A 17,935-nucleotide genomic window follows, 5' to 3' on the forward strand; every position below is an offset into this window, starting at 1 on the left:
GAGGCTGAGAACAGAGTTTGGATGAAATCTCAGGTCAGCGTGTAAATAACCAACATCAGATGGCATTTTCATTGGATATTTATTCTGGAGCCGGTGCAGGAATTACTGTGTGAGTTTCCTGTACTGAATTACACAAGAGGCGGATTGGACAGTCGTTAGGGTTTCATTTGCCCCTAAGTTCATTAGGCACTTGCAGGACGAGTGCTGGGCAGTAGGAACCCCTCTTCCTCAACTTACAGAAATTTCCACCGCATTGGAAAGAAAACGATAATTTTGTGATCGGTCCTCACAAGCCACCTTAAGCAGTTGGTGGGACGATTTTAATGCTACGGTAGAAAGCTGTAGCACAGTTAAATATTCCACTGAAACAGGATAGCTCTGTAAGGCACGCTGGCCCAGCTCCAAGGCGACTAACCCGTCCTGGGTGAAGGGTGACCTCCTGGCAGCCCTGAGGAATGCCTGCTGGCGGCAGGGATCGCTTGCAGAGAACGGGGGCCCCACAGCAGCGTTTGGCTGGCCCCTGCAGTCTGGGCTCCGAAAAGTTCTGCTGCGTCTCAGTTTGCGAGTGGGTCCATGTTTGTTCTCTCTGGGACAGAGTGGTTTCTGTGAACTCCTCCTGGTTCCCGCTTTCTTAGGCATTTTTGTCAAGTGTGTTGCGCAGGCTGGTTGGAGACCCAAAGCAGGACACTGACGTGGGATTAGTCAAGAAAGAGGCGAAACAGTATTTCAGAAGTTGGTATTTTGGAATTATGTCATTGGGTAAGAGCTCTATAAAGAGAATTTACACAACCCTAATTCTTCCCCATAGCAACCCATGTTGTGTAAATAAAGCCAGCCCAGAAGCAAGTGTCTGTGCTCTGCAGCCCTTCCCATTGCATGGCGTACATTTGCTTGGAAGCAGGATGCCCGAAGGGAGGACTGGTGGCTTGTTCTGTCCACGTGAATTTTGAGCCTGTGTCGTGGAGGAGCTCGAGCGTGTTCTTATCCCCTTAGTACTCTGAGGCTTGATACGGTTTTTAAGAGATAGGTATGTAGGATTTTCTGTAACATATCAAACTGTTAGTCCATCTTGTGTGTTTGTCTGCCTGCACTAGCAGTTGATATTTGATGATGATTCAGAGGAAATCAGTGTTACAAACAGCACTTTTGCTAAATAGAGGTGGTGGTGTTGGGTTGAGAGGCACATGCACAGTTCCTCTGCAAAGAGAGATGAGGGCTGGCATTTAGGGTTAGAGGCCAAATGAAGCTTTGGGTGTAGATTTGGTGTTGTCAGCATCTGATGAGAAATTTCAGACGTTCTTGAAGAATATCCTGAAATTCCAGTTGCTTTTTGCTACCATTTTAATCATTTGATCCTGTGTAAACCTGAACCAGAAGCTGTAGTTTTGAATTTTGAATCAGAATTGTTGTAAGTAAACTTGTACACAGGGATTACATCCAAGTTCCTGAAATTCTTGGAGTACTTTTAGAGCCTCATCCAAAACCCATTAACATTAATAGAAGGACTTCATCTGACTCAAAATTCAATCATCAAATCGTTTCTAATCTGACGTACCTAGAAAGCAATTCCAAAGCAGTACCTCAACCGCTGCACTGTCCGTTCCTCTTTGTTCCTTAGAAGACTTGTCATATTTCTCTGGTTTTGATATTTATCAGTATGCCTGCTTTTGTTTCCTCCTCAGCATAGCTGTCAGATAACTGTTGTGTTGTCCCACATTTAGGGGTGTCTCTGTCTTCAGGGCTTTGTTCAGCGTCAGAGCAGGGTATCCCTTGCAGAGCCCTGGGAAGACCAGTCGTTCTGCTACTCTCAAGAACGTAGGCAAATGAAAATAATTTAAACAAATCATGAGATATTTCTGGAGTGGCCTTCAAGAGTGTCGGTTTAGCTTGCTTCCTTGCCTCGAGGTTGCATCAACCCTACCTGTACCATTTCTGGTGAATGTTTGTCCAGCCTGTTCTTTATCTTAATTCCTCTCTTCCTTCAGTCTCGTCCCTAGACTGCCTCCAGTCACCACTGAAACTGATAGCGTAGGGTAATAATTTTGTCGCAATGCTGACAGAGACCATGGAAACAATACATTTCAGCAGGAGTGGATTACTACCTTTGAGGTGAATTCAGGAGAAGAAAATGGCCGCAGCAGCTTTGAGCAAAATGGCAAATAGAAATGGCAAGTAGAGAAATAAATAAGGTGTGGGATTTTTTTCATGGAAGCAGTGGATGACATTTTCTACAGCACAAAGTTCCACAGAACTTGACTGAAAATCAAGTTGCAGGCAGATATTTTGGGAATGCTACATCTGCATGGATGTGGCAAGCTGTTGAGTCTTTAGGAAAATCCCCACGCAAGATAAAAGAAATAATGCATTAGCTCTGTTCAGTAAAGCAGTAACAAATGCTGACTTGCAGGTCTATTGCACAGTTGATGTTCAGCTTCACATCCTAGACAGCTCCTGTATAAAAAAAAATCTCTTGGAAAGCTCTTTGAGCAGCCTGTGTGCTGCAGTGTTTGGATCAGTTGATAAAAATGCACTTACCAAAGCTTTCCGAAAGCTGCATGGATAACCTTGTTGAACTTTCTTGGGCACAGTCTTGTTACAAAAAGAAAAACAGATGGCAAAGACTGCTGAGCATAGAATTGCTATTTTATTTATTTATTTATTTTTGCAGGGACCTCCCTGTGCTCAGGGCAGGGAAGCCTCACACATATATGTTGCTTCTTATTCATTGCATTTATTCAGATACCGTGGACATCGAAGCAACAGATCGGTTCATGGTTGAAAGCCTTTAGAAACGTGCTGCTTTTTGCAAGAAGTCCTTCCTTACTGCCGTTAACAAAGATGCTGTACGTATGAATAAACGTGGGCAGGAAGCTTCCCTGGTCTGTCTCCGAGTGCAGTGCATATGATTTGCTGCACCGAGCTAGTGATATATGGATGCAAACGTTAGCTTTAATTAACTTGTTACCGCAGTAGAACAGGCCTTTATTGCCTTTCATGTCTCTAAGGGCATGGCTTTGCCAGTGCCTCCAGACAAAGGGGAGAGTGCCAGGAATACCACTTTCAGTGATCATAACCAGGTGGAACATCTGCTTTTCATGCTAGTCACCTTGAGGGCCAGATAGGAAATTTTGTAAGTTGTTGCTATTATTTTTATTTAAAAAAAAAAAAAAGGCAGACTGTATGCAGAGCTGCAGAGTGTGAGTCAGCAGTTGAGGATGCGGTCACTGGGAGTGAATGGGTAGAAACCCACGTAGATGTTCCAGGATTAAAGGTATTTTTGTTCCAAAAATAATGTCAGATGTTACCATTTACTGAAAAAAACAGGGGAGAAAAAAAAGAAAAGCATGAAACTGGAGTCCACGAACTAGCACATTATTTTGATCTTAAAAGCAGGAATAAAAATAAAAACTTAGACTTGTATCAAAACACCTGATTCTGTGCTCTTCTGTCAACCTGCCAATTTTTCCAAGCACTCTAAGTATTGTAGTTCAAGCAAGCCAAACATCTTGATCTCCCATCAGTAAATGGTTTGATGCAAATCCCATGTTTGAAAGACAATGACTGGCAAAAGCCTGGCTTGATAAGTGCGATACCATGATGTGAATTACTCAAATAGCCTTAATCTTGGTATGGCTGGAAGCAGCTCTTTTTAACACCGGCTGTGGCTGTTTTGAGATATCTATTGCTGTGTATGAAGAATGTCAAAAGTGCAAGACTGTTTGCTTTTGATGGCAGTATCTTACAAGGAGGCAGATGCAGAGTCAGCCCGTGTGCAGCACGTCTCGGGGAAAAGCACAGTGTAATTGCAAGCCAACTGCCACGCGTTCTGTAAATTAAAGAGTTGAACTTGCCAGCAGTTAATGATTTTAACTGCACAGCTATTACGGCCGTAATGTTGAAAACATATTTTATTATTTAAAAGCTTCTACATGTGTTTTGCGTGGTTAAGATGACCTGCAAAAGAGTAGCAGAATAGAAAGCATTTCTCCCCACTTTGCTGTGGAAGTTAGCAGTGCCAAAATCATGGTCTTTATCATATGTTCCTCAAAACCGCAGTACGTGCTCTTCTTCTTGGGCTTCATTTAAGTCAATGTTGCCGCCTTCTGCTGAAAAACAAAATGCCCTGCTCTTTCCCTTTCCCCAATCTAATCCTTAAGGTCTCCTTAGTGCAGAAGAGGGGAAGGTCAGGAGGGATTAAGTTGCATGGTCGGAGATGTGGGGACGGTCAGGAGAGGACATGTCTCCATTGCTCAGGGCCCCTCTTGGCTGTAATGGCCCTGGGCAGGGGATTACAGCTGCGCAGCCAAAGCTGGGCCTCTGTGGCCGGACACCTCAGCTGGCTGCAGGTTGCAGCCGCCCTTCCATGCTGGCATCAGCTCCTGAACTTCCTCTGTCTTCAGCTTGGCAAGTGCAGATAAGCCATAGTTTGCAATTGTTTCACTCCAGCATGCGCTAGGTTGAAAGAGAGGCACTTCTGGAGCTGACTTAGGAGCTCAGCCCCATAATTTTGAAGTATAGTGCAACTGGCAGCAATGTCATGGGCTTTCTCACTCAAATCCAGCAATGCATCTCCACGTGCATATCCTCGCAGAGCTTTCAGGAGGCAGGTGATATTTGCCAGATAATCTTGTGGCACAGGAGGATTTCATGATTTAACTAGGGCAATGGAAAATTTTAGTGGCAGAAGCAAGATTTTAATATTATCTTCCACAAAACAGGTTAGTACCCCAGTCTTCCTGTGTGAAATACATTTCCTATACCTAGAGGGCAACAGCAGCAAGCTGTTATTTGGTGAGTGAGTCTGGAAGTGAGACTGTCCGAGTGCCCAGGGTAGTTACATCTGCTCATTTTTTTCTCTTTCCTGAGTGCAGTGTTCTGCCTTTTCCTCTGTCATACTTCATGTACTTTCTGTTCTGCAGCCCATTGGCAGAGTTTGCGAACTCACAGACAGCAAAGCCGTGCTGTTTCACAAAGCAGTGAATCAGAGTTGTAACTGGAGGAAGAATGGAGTATTTTATGTCTGCACACACAGTCTCTAACTTGTGATTTATCCCTGGAGGAAGTGAGCAATCGTACTTGCAGGGTTTTGCACTAACCAGAAATGGAAAGGTTTGCAGGGCTTCCTCTGTAATACCAAGTTTCCTAATTTCTTGAATCCTTTTAACTCCAAGAGTGTTGTTCTGGTCTTGATCTCAGGGCAAGGAGGTCACTCTTTTCTGCCTACGCCTTTTATTGACTTAAATAAGTAACCAGAGAGACTCTCTTGGTGCCCAGCTCTATCCTTGAGTTATTTTTTTGGTAGTTTCTCTGGCCCCCTGTCTGTGATTCATGACTTGACCTAACCTTCACTCACCCCTACAGCCAGAAACCATTGGCTGTTCCTTTTCACTTTATCCTTCCCCCCACATCTCTGTTTTTAGGAGGTCGGTTTACACCTCATCTTTATGCTTTGTACGCTTGGCGTTGTGGGGCTGCATACATGCACGTGTGGAAGACCAGGAGGCGGGTGTTGCTTCCCCTGCAGCGTGGCACTAGCAGTAGGGCTAGGGCTTTGCTCTGGTCAGGGTGCGTGAAAGGCACACAAAACACTCTAAATCCCCAGAGCACGATGCAGCGCTGCCTTGGCCAGGTGACAAGGAGATGGCCGCTATGAGGCTGCAGCCACGGGACCATGCTGCCTGGGGTGCACAGCACAGCATGGCAGCTTGTCCCTCTGATCTGCTATTTGGTTGCTGGACCACAACCTCACTGCCCATGACACCCAGCGTCATGTGAGGGGTGAAGGCACTCCCCGTGCCCTACCTATGTGAGCGGGGTATGATCTAAATGAGAGTAACTGGGGCAGGAGGCAGAGTCGAGTTGCGTGTTCAGGGCAGGAGGCTTGATGCATACGCCTGTGAGAAACTGCAAATAGCTCCCTGACTTGAGCTCTTATGTCACGTTTCAAGCAACCTTCCCCAGCATCTTTTGGACTGTTATGTTTGCAAGGCACCTAATGGGAATATTTGGGGGTACCTGCATTCCTGGGAAAGGCCTCAAATTGCATTGAAGTCCTGTGGGATAACAGCAAGCTGAAAAAATTCAACTAGGATAAGAGGAGAAATAAGACCATCCAAGAGAGGGTTAAAACATCATGCCATTCTGAGGGGTCTGTGGGCACTGTGGGTAATGAAGAACAAAACCCTGCTTCGTACCTGCCATTTTTTTCTTGCCCTGTCCCTGCAACGAAAGAGGAGGAGGATGGTCTCGTATCAGAAGGAAAATGCTTTTTGTGCAAACCAGCCTGTGGACCTGCTGTTTCCAGAGGCTGCTGAGTGAAATCATTTAGCAGGGTTACAAAAGGGCTGGATAGCATGTGGGCGTTAATAGCATTTGCAGCTATGTAAGCAGCAGTAACAACAGCAGAGTAATCAAATCTCATCCTTCAGAGGGGAAGCTGATCACCTGAGTGGGTCTGGGATTTCCGCCTTGCACAATTGCCAGGTACCTTCACAGGCTAATTGAAACGTCGAGTGTCGGGTGGGGCACGACAGTGGCTTGATGGATCTAATCTCCAAACAGAGCAGCTGTGGTCACGCACCCTGAGGCCTTATAGCTCCCCGGGTACTACCATCTGTTATCTCTGGCTGCAACTATCTGCTTTTTTAATTTTTTTTAATTTTTTTTTTCTCTTGAACTGGACTTCAAGTGCATTGCTCTGCCAGAATCATAACTGCTGAATGTGATCTCATCTTCACTTGCTGTTCCTGCATCTTCCTCCGCTGACTTTTAACCTGAAAGCAGCAAAAAGCATAGCTGAGAAGAGACAGACATGGCCCTGGGCCCTGACTGGACCCAAGGCAAGAAACATCTTCATCTTATTTCCTCTTGTTACAGCTTTTCTGTCCCTTAATGGTTGGTCCGCTGGCTCTGCAGGCAACTGGCTCCAGACCGACTGCCTCTTGCAAGAGTTTCTGCTGTAGGCTGCAGCATGTGTCTCAGCCTCCTCTTCAGCCTCTTTTCCTTTTCTTTCTGTCTGCCTGTCTCTATTTCCAGAAGCAAGCTCAAGTCCTGAGGGCTTCCCATCTCAAATCCAGAGGGGCAGCTGAGGCTCAGCTCCAGTGGGCATTTGGGACCTCAGCAGTCAGCTGCCAGCTTGTCTGATGGGAACAGGGAGAACAAGGACCCCTTTCTCTGAAGAAGAACCACCATCACATTTCTGGGCAGTGGCTGATCCCTTTGAAGCTTGAACCTTGGACCACCAGTGCACAAAAGTAGAAAGAAACATGGATCTGTGCTTGTAGAAAGGAGGTTGGCCAATGTTTGGTTGTAGACATAGGGAAAATGTTCTGGAGGTTGGAGAGAGGATAAAAAACACAGTTTGGGTGCGCTCTGCGCAACACCCCTGTCATTGCCATGAATCTGTCTGCCCTTCTGCCCCTCCACGGTGCCTTTGAGAACATCTTGCTCATCAGGTCTCTTTTGACACAAAATCGTACAAATCTCCCCGTTCACCATGCTCTGGTGCCAGCTGCACCGTCACAGGCAGGGATGGTGAAGGGTCGGGTCTGATGTCACACTGTGCGTGGTATAACTGCAAGCCGCTGGAAGCGTGGATGCTGCTCTACTCTGGCTACAGCAGCATCGCCCTCCGTGGGGTCTGCTGTGGTGCTTGTGTGGCCACCAGCCAGCTCGGTTGGGCAAGCTGGCCCACCAGAAGGCCATGTGTCTTTCTTTCCTCTGGGCTGGATTTTGGGTGAATCACTGCCCTGAGCCTTCCCTTGTGGCTGTGGGGAGGCTTGTCCTGATGCCAAGGAGGGTGAGTACATGGCAGCAAGGCTGGCTGCTGTTTCTCGCAAGCTGTGCCTGCATCAGGGTTGCCTTCCTTGGAGGTGTTTGGGGTGAAAAAATAGCCTTGGAATCCAAAAACCAATGTGCTTTGGGAAGTGATGGAAAGTGCTTCGGGAAGTGATGCCCAGAAGAGAGAAAGGCCAGGAGGTGGCTGGTACGTGTGTCTGACAGGCTAATGGCAACAAAACCTGGCCCAAAATCTTCAGCTATTTACCTGGCTGTGGGACAGGCTCTTCCCAAGCCTTTGATTTCTGCCTTTACAGTTTTTTTGCCTTTTCCCATCCTAACCAGAACCGGTTTTGTAGAGGGGCTGGAGCAAAACCATCTAAGCTAATAGTTTTGGCATTCCCTCTTAGTAACACTGAAGTGTTTGCTGAAGTATCTTAGTTCCTGCCTACTGCTTTTTTCCAGGCGTATTCTTGTTGACTTTAAGTAGCCGTTAAGAAAGTGCTCCAGCCAGCTAGGCTGCTGAGCAGCGCTCATGGGGAGCTCGAGGACAGGCTGAACCTGTGGTAGAACCACCACGCTCTGGTGTTCTTGAGACAGAGCAGTGGTCGTAGCCGCAGGGCTCTGCTCTCCAGCTGTCATGCAGGAAGGGATACCCGCAAGGCAATGTCTTGAATTCTGTGGCCTGTGCTGGGGAAAAAACCTTGGTCAGCAGTTGGCCTCGGCAGGTCTCCTGGCTGCAGGAAGCTGGAGGAGCTATGTCTCTTTTCTATAGCTCCCTCCCTCCTCCTAGCAAGGAAAGCATGGGCAAAGCCAGGCCCTTCTCCAAAGGTGCCCCATGGAGATCCCCAGGGAAAATCCAATCTTTCGAGTAGGAACTGGAGCGCCAAGAACTTTCTCTGAGGGGAGCGTTTATCCTATTATTTTCTGAAAAGCATTTCCTACCAGGTTGGGGAATTAGCCTGCCAAAGTACAAATTACCCAACAAGGAAATCAATACGTCCAGATTAATTCCTAACTGTTTTGTCTCCTCCCTGTTTGGCTGATGTAAGTGTTAGGTAAATATTTGTACAACACAGAGAATCACCCCCACTTTCCTCTCTTTTCCAAGGGTCAGAGAAATGTCAGCCGTTGGCACTTGTGTGCAGCCAGGCTTCTGTGTTTGCTGCGAGGTGGGCTCCGTGCCAGCCCTGCGCAGGATCTGAAGCACAGATGAGCTCCGGAGTCGCCGCGGTGGAGTGGCTGGCTGCGGTGGCCAGCATCCTCTTCCCTGGAGAGGCGAGTTCCTGATGCTTCGTCCTGAGCTTATTCTGCAGAGCAGTGAAGTCCCAAGTTTAACAACGAAACCAAATGATCTCTCTTTTTCTTTCACAGAAGAAAAAAAATGCTTCTTTTGGTGTCCTCCCTTGGTGAATGTCCAGGAGTGAAGCAACTTGCTGCATTTTTTTTATTTTATTCCTGTTTTACTTGGTTGCTCTCTAATTTAGCCAGTCCCACTCTTCTGGGTCTCTCCTCTGAAAAAATTGTTCCCTCTCCCAGTAGTACAATGAGACCTCGAAGTAGCGAGTGCTGAGTTTCATGCGAACTACAAAGTCTGTTTCATCGCCATTGCAAGTGGGCCATGTGCCCAGCTGCAGGTCACTCAGAAACAGTGGTTCTTGTCCCATTCCTCTGAACGAGGTGGAAGCTCACCAGTTATACTTTATTTTATGTGAAGGAATTTCTCCTTCTTTCCCATGACAGTCAATCCCTGAAGCACGAGATACGCTTAGCTGCATTAATCAGTACATTACTCACCCAGAGTGTCTGACTAAAAAGTCTTCAGTATAAGATAAATATTGATGTTGATGCTTTTAGTCATAGACGCAAACCTGTAGCTTCAGATCAGAATCTGGAGGTGGGAAGACCTAGATCAGAAATTTGTGGCAGTTCAGCATCTAACAGGGCCTGAAGGAAACCCAAGCTTCTAAGCCAACAGTGATGTCAGGGAAGCATGACACCCTAGTTGCCTCTCAGTCTTGTCTCTCAGATGCATCTCTGACTACTTACTTTCACATTTTCCACATTTTTTGCATGTTCTTTTCATTAATTGTGCCCTTTTTTCACCACATCGTAGGAGGCAGCTTCAACATCTTCGCTTTCTTCTCACCTCTGTCAGACCCTGCAGCACCCAGATTCGGGAGCAAGTAGAGACAGAGTTTTGTAACCTACAGTGTTTGTAGGTGCAATAACAGCCCAAGAGCTTAGCACAGCCAGGGAGGGGGGTTTTGGGTTTGCCTCAGTCTCTTCACAGCTCAGAGATGTTTTGGAGTTACGATCTAAGTCATGTGGCTTGTAAATGCCCCCTCCAAAACAAACTGATGGAGCATGCTCCTACGTAAGCCACAGTGAGTCTCCCGTGCTGCTGGGTTGGGTGGGCAGGGTGCAGATGGGTGCGTAGGGTGAAGATATGGGTATGCTGGCTCTGAAACAGTGGAGGTTTCCCCAGCAGCAGGCTGTGCTCCCCCCTCAGAGCATGTCCCTGCCACTTCTGGCAGCAGGAGCAGTGCAGAGGGCTTAGACCATTCATCTCAATGCTCAGATTTGAAGCTGGCAGGATGGTTCCCTTTATGTACCAAGGCAGCCAACTTCTCTGGACCTCCTAGAGCTTTGGGGATGATTTCCATTTTTAAAGAAAATGGGCAGAGAGCCTGGCTTTGCTCCCTGCTATGTGGATATTGAGCTGGCCCGCCACCAGCCTGGGAGAAGTAAGTGCCTGTGGAGATTTTGGCACTTGCGCTCTTTACAATTAAGCTATCGTGCAGTGCGGACGCAGCGCTGAGCTGCTGGCAGGTTGGTTAGTTGCTGACTCAATGCCAAAGTGTTTAGCAGATCTGAAAACCACATGGTGTGAGCCACTGTAACGCTGCTGGGAGGTGTGAGCTCTGCTCATCAGCAATGTCTCATTAGCGATACGGACGGTGGTTACAGAGAGCTACAAGGTTATGCTGCATCTGCTCGTCTTTGTCCCTCCTACGCCCAGGAGGTCAACGGAGTTGCAGAAGGAAACCAGAATTGATCCTGGCTCTTGGATCAAGCAGACTGGGAGGGCAGAGGGCGTCAAATGAAGTTGCTTTGAACCTGGAAGCTGACTTCATTTAAATAGCGACGTCCTTAACTGCATCACTGCTAATATTTTAGTCATTACAGCTGAATGTCCCATCAGGTGCATTCTTTGCCATCATTTCCTTCAAGAAAAGAAGATTGAAAGCTTTTATTGTGCAAATAGGTGTATATTCAGAATAATATTCTTTTCATGGTTAAACTAATTAGTAATCTGGTTATTGTCTTATTTTTCTTTGGGATTGCTAGTTAAAAAAAAAAAAAAAAGATGTTCTTATGTTCTTTAGTTTGACCAATAGGATTATCTGAGGGATCTACAAAGAGGTTCCCAGTCCTGTGGTGATTAATGAAATCTCTGACGTGTATTTTAGAACTATGATGAATCTTTAATACAACAAATTAATAAGGAGGGAAGAGCTTTTAAGGAAGACAAAGGCAATTCCTCTTTCCATCTCAGTCTACCAGCTCTGAGGAACGTAAACAACTCCTGGTCTCTGCTGGACCATTCCAGAGTGTTAGAGGTCTCTCAGCCTTGTAAAGGACCAGTTTATTCTGGTAACTGCTGCGGCTTTTTTTTTTTTTTAGCCTGTTCTCTGACATCTCTTTCTGTTTCCTCTGCGTAGGATACGAAAGCTGGAGGGAGCTGGCTAAGGCTCTGGCAGACACAAATGTCCCAGGTGGGGACCCAAGCCTTCAGTTTTATTATCCACAGAAGCTGGGACACCAGGTGAGGAGGCTTGGCATGTCTTCTGAACGTTTAAAAGGGCAGACCTTCCTGTCTGATGCTGGCCCCAAGAGATAGCTCTCTCTTCTCGCAGGAAAGTGAGCATGCCACAGGGCAAAGTCTGAGCTGACTCACAGCAATGTGAATGTACAATGACTCCACTGTAGTCATTTAAGTTATTTTAGATGTGCTAAGCCGCAGCGGTGGGCTGAAGCTGGCTGGGTATGTGGCACAGGAAGGTAGCACTAAGCAAGATGGAAGCAGATGGGAAAAAAAAAAAGGGAGAATGACCTAAGTTTTAACTCTGTAGTAGAAAATGGTTATAAAGTGCTGGGCTGGTATCCTTTCCCCTCAGTAGCTTACCATGGAAATTTGGTGTCAAAAAACCCAGGGAACATTTTCACCCCACTATGGCCATGATAGCTGGCCTGTCCTTTGGAAAGGGAGCTTGGGAACTTGCTTTTTTCTCACACGCTCTTGTGACCAGATTTGAGCCCTCTTGTGCAGGTGTCAGTGCCAGGTCATTTATCAGGTTATTTTGACTTTCCTCTACTTGTATTTCAGAACCAAGAGCTGCAAAGAGTTGGCAGGAATAAATCGAATTATGCAGCTGTGGACAACCGTGTCCCATGGATGCCAGAGGTGGGTGCCTTTCTCCGTCGTTTTGCGTGAGGGAGCTGTAGCTAGCGACCTGTGCAGCGAGAATGGAAGGCAGGGACCTCTGCCTGGAAATTCATTTGCTTCACTGGAAGTCCATTCCCTATCACCTCCTCCTGGCTTAATGACACTTACAGACCTGAGTAATCGTCTGGAAAGACAGGACTATCCAGATTCCTGATAATTTGGCATCTCCACCAGCCCATCAGGACACCGAGCACCCACCCACAATTCCCTGAGAGCAGGCAGCCCGCTACCTTCCAGAAAGGCGAAGTTTATTCAGGGCTGGGAGTGTGTAGGGCCAAGCATTCAACAAGCAAATACACAACTGTGGCATGCAGAAGTGTCAGGCTCTGCTCTTGCTCTGGTATTTGTTTGCTGTCCAACCCCTGTGTGTCATACTAAAGATTTCTCCACTTCACTGACACTTCTGATGAACAGAGACCTTCTCTGGTGACCCTTGAAGACTGGGGTAAACATTCCCTTTGTTTCCTTCATGCCTCATTTACTCTTTCCTCCCATGTTCCCTTATCTCGCCATTCCTCTTCAGATAAGGGAGCAATGCAGCCTGCTGATAATGAGGGACACCAGCCAGGGGGCATTTAGCTAATGGAGTCAGCTCACTAAATTCCTCAAGGTGATTAGAGACCTGCACAAATTAGGAGGGCCTCTGTGGCTCCCCTGGGGAGGAAGCAGGCTGCTGTCCCTGTGCTCAGGGCACGAAATGATCACACACCAGCAGAGGGAAAGTGCCTCCCTCCAACCATGGCACTGAGCATTTTAGGTCCCTGCAGCATGAACTACAGCTTTCCTGGGAGCAGCCAGCACCAGTCACCCTCCGGTGCCCAGAACCAGACCAGACCATTGATCTGTTCTGCTGCATCGGCTCTGGCGAGTGCCAGTCCCAGCTGGATCATGGGGGCTCCTCCGGCCGCGGGGCCTCGCAGGCAGCGTGCGGGCAGGGCTGCCTCCCAGGTGAGCAGCTGCTGGTGACGAGCCAGCAGGATGTCAGGGCCAGGACTGCTGCTGCGCACAGAGATGACACGGAGCATTTACTGCTCCCCTCTCCCACAGCACTGGGCAATACAGGCTCTGCACGGTATCCCCCAGCTTCTCTGAGGCTTTGCCCAATGTCTCTGATTCCCTCCCTCGTGATTTCTCAGAAGCGTGTTAGTCTTGAAACCTGCAGGCTGTGGTGTGCAAGGAGCCTTTACTGGGTTAGAAATGCAGCTGGCGGGGTACGCGCTGTGGCTTGGGTGAAGGTATGTGTTTAGCACAGGGCTGATCTGCAAAGCCCTCTGTGTTGCTGGTGGGATGACGTCACGCCGTTGCATGCCGTCACACTGGACAGGGCACCCACCAGCCTGAAAACCTGCCGCCCCAGTGTGGTGCTGCCAAGGGGGGAGCGAGCGGAGGGGTGTTCTGGCCAAGGGGAAGGGGTAGGACTTGAGGTGTGTGGTGCAGGATGGCCGCACGCCTGGAAGGGTGCTGTGTGCCTCCAGCCTTGTTCTGCACTGCTCCCTGTTGGGGAGGAGAGCTCTGCCAGGTAGCAGGTCAGACCAGCTGTGTTGGGAGTTTGTGGGTGCCTGAGTGCCCAGCCATGTCCTGTGTCGGGTGCTGTGCAGCAGATGTGCCATGAGAAGACTTTGAGTCCCGGGACATACAGATAACAGACTGGGGAGCTGGTTTGGATGGCCTTGCCCCACTCACTCACACACCCTGCTGTTCTCCCCCATCAGCCCTGCTTTCTACCACTGCTCCTGTGAAGCACCCACCTCCTTCACCAGGTTTTTCTTTGTCTCTATAAGGCAAAATTTCTTGCCCTTGCTGCCCTGTACCCAGAGGGTCAGCAGAGCCACCCTGACTACAAGCACAGGCCAGTGGTCACCAGCTACAGGAGATGGAGAGGTAACCACAGGCACAGCTCTGTATAGAGCTGCTTGCTGTCCTTTAAACCACCAGCTGAAATTTCTCCTGACCTGGGGATTAAGTTTTTCTGTAACTCTGCCAAAAGTAATTACCCAGGGTCTATGATCCCATTGTGCCCTCCCCACAGCATCTCTAAGAACTTAATTGCAGCCTGATTCCTGGGGTGAGGGGTGGCAGATTGCCTCCCACAGGTCGGGGAGCTGGGCTTTGTTTGAATAGAGAGGTATATTCCTCACAAACACAAATAATTAACATGGTTGCAGGGTGAGCTGGCAGCCAGCATGGCCAAAAAAGGGCAGGTTTCAATTTTCCTCTTTCAGTTTCAGATGAAATTGGCAGTTTAAGTCTCCAGCCTTGGATAATGTGGTGGGAAAGTGTGTGTGTGTAGGAAACCTCTAATGAAGTTATACCCCGTGTATGGGGGAAAGCAGGGTTCAGCCTCACCCCTGTGTTTCTCAGGGTGCCCGTGCACATGTTCCTTACCCTCACTGTCCCTTCCAGGCACCAAAGCAAAGTCTTCCAGCTCCTAGCAACACCCACTGCCTCCTCAGGCTGGAGAGATGTGGGGTGTTTTGTTTCATTAATTCGGAAAGGTGCCTGGCTATCATGAGGGCGAACCTGTGCTGTGGGACCGTGAGCGTCACCATTTGGCACTGCTGTAGGTGTGGGGGAAGGATTTTCAGAAATGGGCCTGGTTAGCCCTATCGTTCTCATTTACCTCTGCAAAAGCCTCTGTTCAGCTCTGAGCGGAGAAAGGTCTGGGCAGCACTGGGGGGGCATTTAAAATGTGTGCCTCCCCCTTCATGTCTGCGCAGGCTCAGGACTTCGTTCTGAGGAAGGAGGTGTGAGGGATGTCCAGGGGCATGGCCCCTTGCAGGCAGTGCCTGTATAGATGCATGGGTGCTGCATGAAACCAGGGTGTTGTGCTAGGGCGTTCTCCTGCTACCAAACCTGCCCTAAGAGGAAGCATCTGTTCCTTAGAGGACTAAAAGACAAAGCTATTGCTGCTCACTCTGTCCCTGCCCACATCCCTTGCTTGCCCACTCGTGCCTGTCAGGGCTCATGGGACAGGGGGGCTTTGTTGCTAACTTGTCTTGATGGATTCCCACAAGTGCCCGGCACCGCGGAGCTTGCAGCGAAGCCCAGCTGCTGGCTGCTGAATGTCACCCAGTCAGGGGAGCTGGGCCAGGCGGGAGGAGGGGCCGCGGCCGCCCTGCGGAGACAGAAGAGTCTTATGAACTCTGGAGTTTCCAGTTGGCAGCACAATGTTGCCTTTCTTCCCTGGCTCAGGCCCTCTCTGTGCCCCGTTTATCATTCCTGGCGCTGCGCGTTCCCTGGGCTGCACGCAGCTACGCGGCTGATTTGCCTCCATGATGCCACAGCCACCTGGGATTAAATTAGGAAAGACCGTTCTTCTCCACCCTGCTCCAGTTACATACAGTGCAGCAGGTCATATCTCCGCTGCTGCAATCCTCCCGGCTTTGCTGCTTGCCCCGGCCTCTGCTGCTGCTTCGCCTTCCTTCCCTGGGGCTCCTTGCTTGCCAGGAGCTGCTGGGCATGTGGTGCCACATGATAGCATTTGGGCTAGAAAGAGAGGTCTGTGCTCTCTGTGTGCCTGGTCCTCCTTTACAGTCTGTTTTCCTAGGAAGGGCTGATAATCTAAAATTGCTCACTAGAAGGAAGCGGAAATACCAAAGTCTCTTAACACAAAGCCAGGGCTGCAGGCAGGCATTAATTCAGCACGCTCAGCGGGAAGGGTCGGCACTGGGGCTCGGAGCCCAGCTGCACTCCTGAAGCTGTGGAGAAGCAAGGGCCTGTCCCAGCTTTTGCCCCCCTGCACTTGTTAAGGTTCAGCTCTCCCTTCCCCCGGGCAGCACAGTCGCTTTGTGCCCATGGCGTTGTGCACAGGAGGGTATCAGCCTGCCCAGACCTTCTCGGGAAGAACAGCTCTTGTGCGCGTGCTGACGGTGCCCTTGGTGCACGACCTGTGCCCGTTTTGGATCCAACGGGGGTTCTTGCAATGCTACTATTCCAGCAGGGTGGAGATAAGTAACTGGGAGGTGGGGTTGGGACAGGGAGGAAGCCGAGGGCCCGGAGGAGCCCTCTAAAAGGGAAGGTGCAGACCATGTAATACCAGCTCCCATTGAAAGCCCAGACTCTTGGCTTCTATTCCTGGTTCTGGTCAAATCAATCTATCCAAAATTTTCAAAGCAGATGTTTTTAAAGGGAGAAGGGAAACTTAACTCGTTGCTTACCAGGTCCTAAATTTCCAGCCCTTTCAAAACCAGGGCCAGGTAGTTCCAAGATGGGAAGTCAAACTCAGTAGCCATGTTTTAGAAATTCCATTGACATTTCTCAGGAGCTGCGTGCATGAATTGGGAATGATGGTGCCATTTATCTGTTGCTGCACTCTGCAAAAGCCCCAAGCAGGAGATTTTTACTGCATGTTGCAGAGGAGACCCAAATAGCAAACAGAGGAATTTGTCAGCTGCCTGAAATGGGCAGCCATGAGTTAAGTTGGAGGGGCAGAGGTGATAGGGTTTCAACACAGCTGCTGCACTGATGACTCTTGGGGGCCTAAAATTAAAGCCTAGCTCAGTTTTCAGTCCCAGAGCAGCGCTTTGGGCAGCCAGCACTTATCTGTCAATAATGTTCTTCTTTTCCCTTTCAGAGGAAGCAGAGAGTAAGTTAGGCTGCTGTAGCTCAGGAGAAAATCTGTTGCTTTAGAAAAAACTCTGAAACTGCATGCAGGAAATGCTTATTATTTACCAGTTAATTATTTCTAATAACTGTGAATGCAGGAAAGTGAAGCAATCTCATTAGCTCCTGCCAGAATCTCCTCTCAGATGGCTTTGTAAAGACTTTGGAGACAGGGTGTCAGGCTAGAAATCTCAGGGACCATCTCTTACAGCACTGATGGAGCGCCTAGTACAGTGGTGTCTGCCTTATTTTTTAGTAGGCTGCCCTCTCCCTAATACTGCCAAACTCTGCAGTGAAGTATTGTATTAGAATGAGACTGGTCCAAGTTTCTTCTGCAAACATTTGAGCAAGTCTAGCCACTCTTCTGGGACTTACCTCACAAAGATCTGTTTTGGCATTTGGGCTATCCCATGCCAAAGCCAGCCCAGCTCCATTGCAGTCCCAAGCCTTGGGAGCATCCCCACGGTCTATCTTTGCCAGGAGGGGACTGCAGCACCAGCCTCTCCACAGTGTGGGAGTGTTGTGCTACATTTGATAGAGATCTGAGCCTGCTATCTGCAGTGTGCAAACCATTTTTTAAGAAGAAAAACCAGCATCACTCGTGGCTAGCAGCAACCTGACTGGCAGAAGACACAGTTTCTGGCAGTGACTCGCTGTGGGAGCCTAGCCTGTTCACCTCGCTTCGTGTTCCACAAGAAACAGCAATTGTCGTGTTTTGATTTGGCTGAGAAAAATAGTGTAAGACCCTTGGGTATGAACCTGGATTTGGCCACGGGGCATGGGACTGCCCAGCAATTTTGTACAGTTCAGTGTTTGTCACGTTTGCAGTGATTTATTTGTATCACAAGTCCCTGTGGAGTCCCAGGTGTCTCTTGGCTGCATTCATCACCCTGAGCCCTCTGTGCAGTTCCTCTCTGATTTTGTGCATCATCACTCTGGGGAATTACATCCACTTTGTCTCGCTGCTTTTTCTCTTGCCTGATGGGCAGAATCCAGTCTGAGGGATGTCAGCAGAGGAGGAAAGAAGAGGAGATAATAGTGGGGGAC

The 17,935-nt window shown here is 48.7% G+C and overlaps 1 protein-coding gene across 3 annotated transcripts in view; it reads left to right on the forward strand.

The window, feature by feature from the left end:
- B4GALNT3 (beta-1,4-N-acetyl-galactosaminyltransferase 3) overlaps positions 1-17,935 on the forward strand; it is a 72,948-nt gene that overhangs the window by 34,769 nt on the left and 20,244 nt on the right. For 2 of the 3 annotated variants that reach the window (XM_054810376.1, XM_054810394.1), the window contains exons 2-3: positions 11,502-11,605; positions 12,167-12,244. In XM_054810376.1, coding sequence (XP_054666351.1) covers positions 11,502-11,605; positions 12,167-12,244 — 182 coding nt within the window. Of the gene's footprint in view, positions 1-11,501; positions 11,606-12,166; positions 12,245-13,159; positions 13,235-17,935 lie in introns of those variants that run through there. The other variant, XM_054810386.1, reaches the window with a different exon arrangement.

Source organism: Grus americana, chromosome 1 (genome assembly GCF_028858705.1).
Source record: "Grus americana isolate bGruAme1 chromosome 1, bGruAme1.mat, whole genome shotgun sequence".
Taxonomy (NCBI): domain Eukaryota; kingdom Metazoa; phylum Chordata; class Aves; order Gruiformes; family Gruidae; genus Grus; species Grus americana.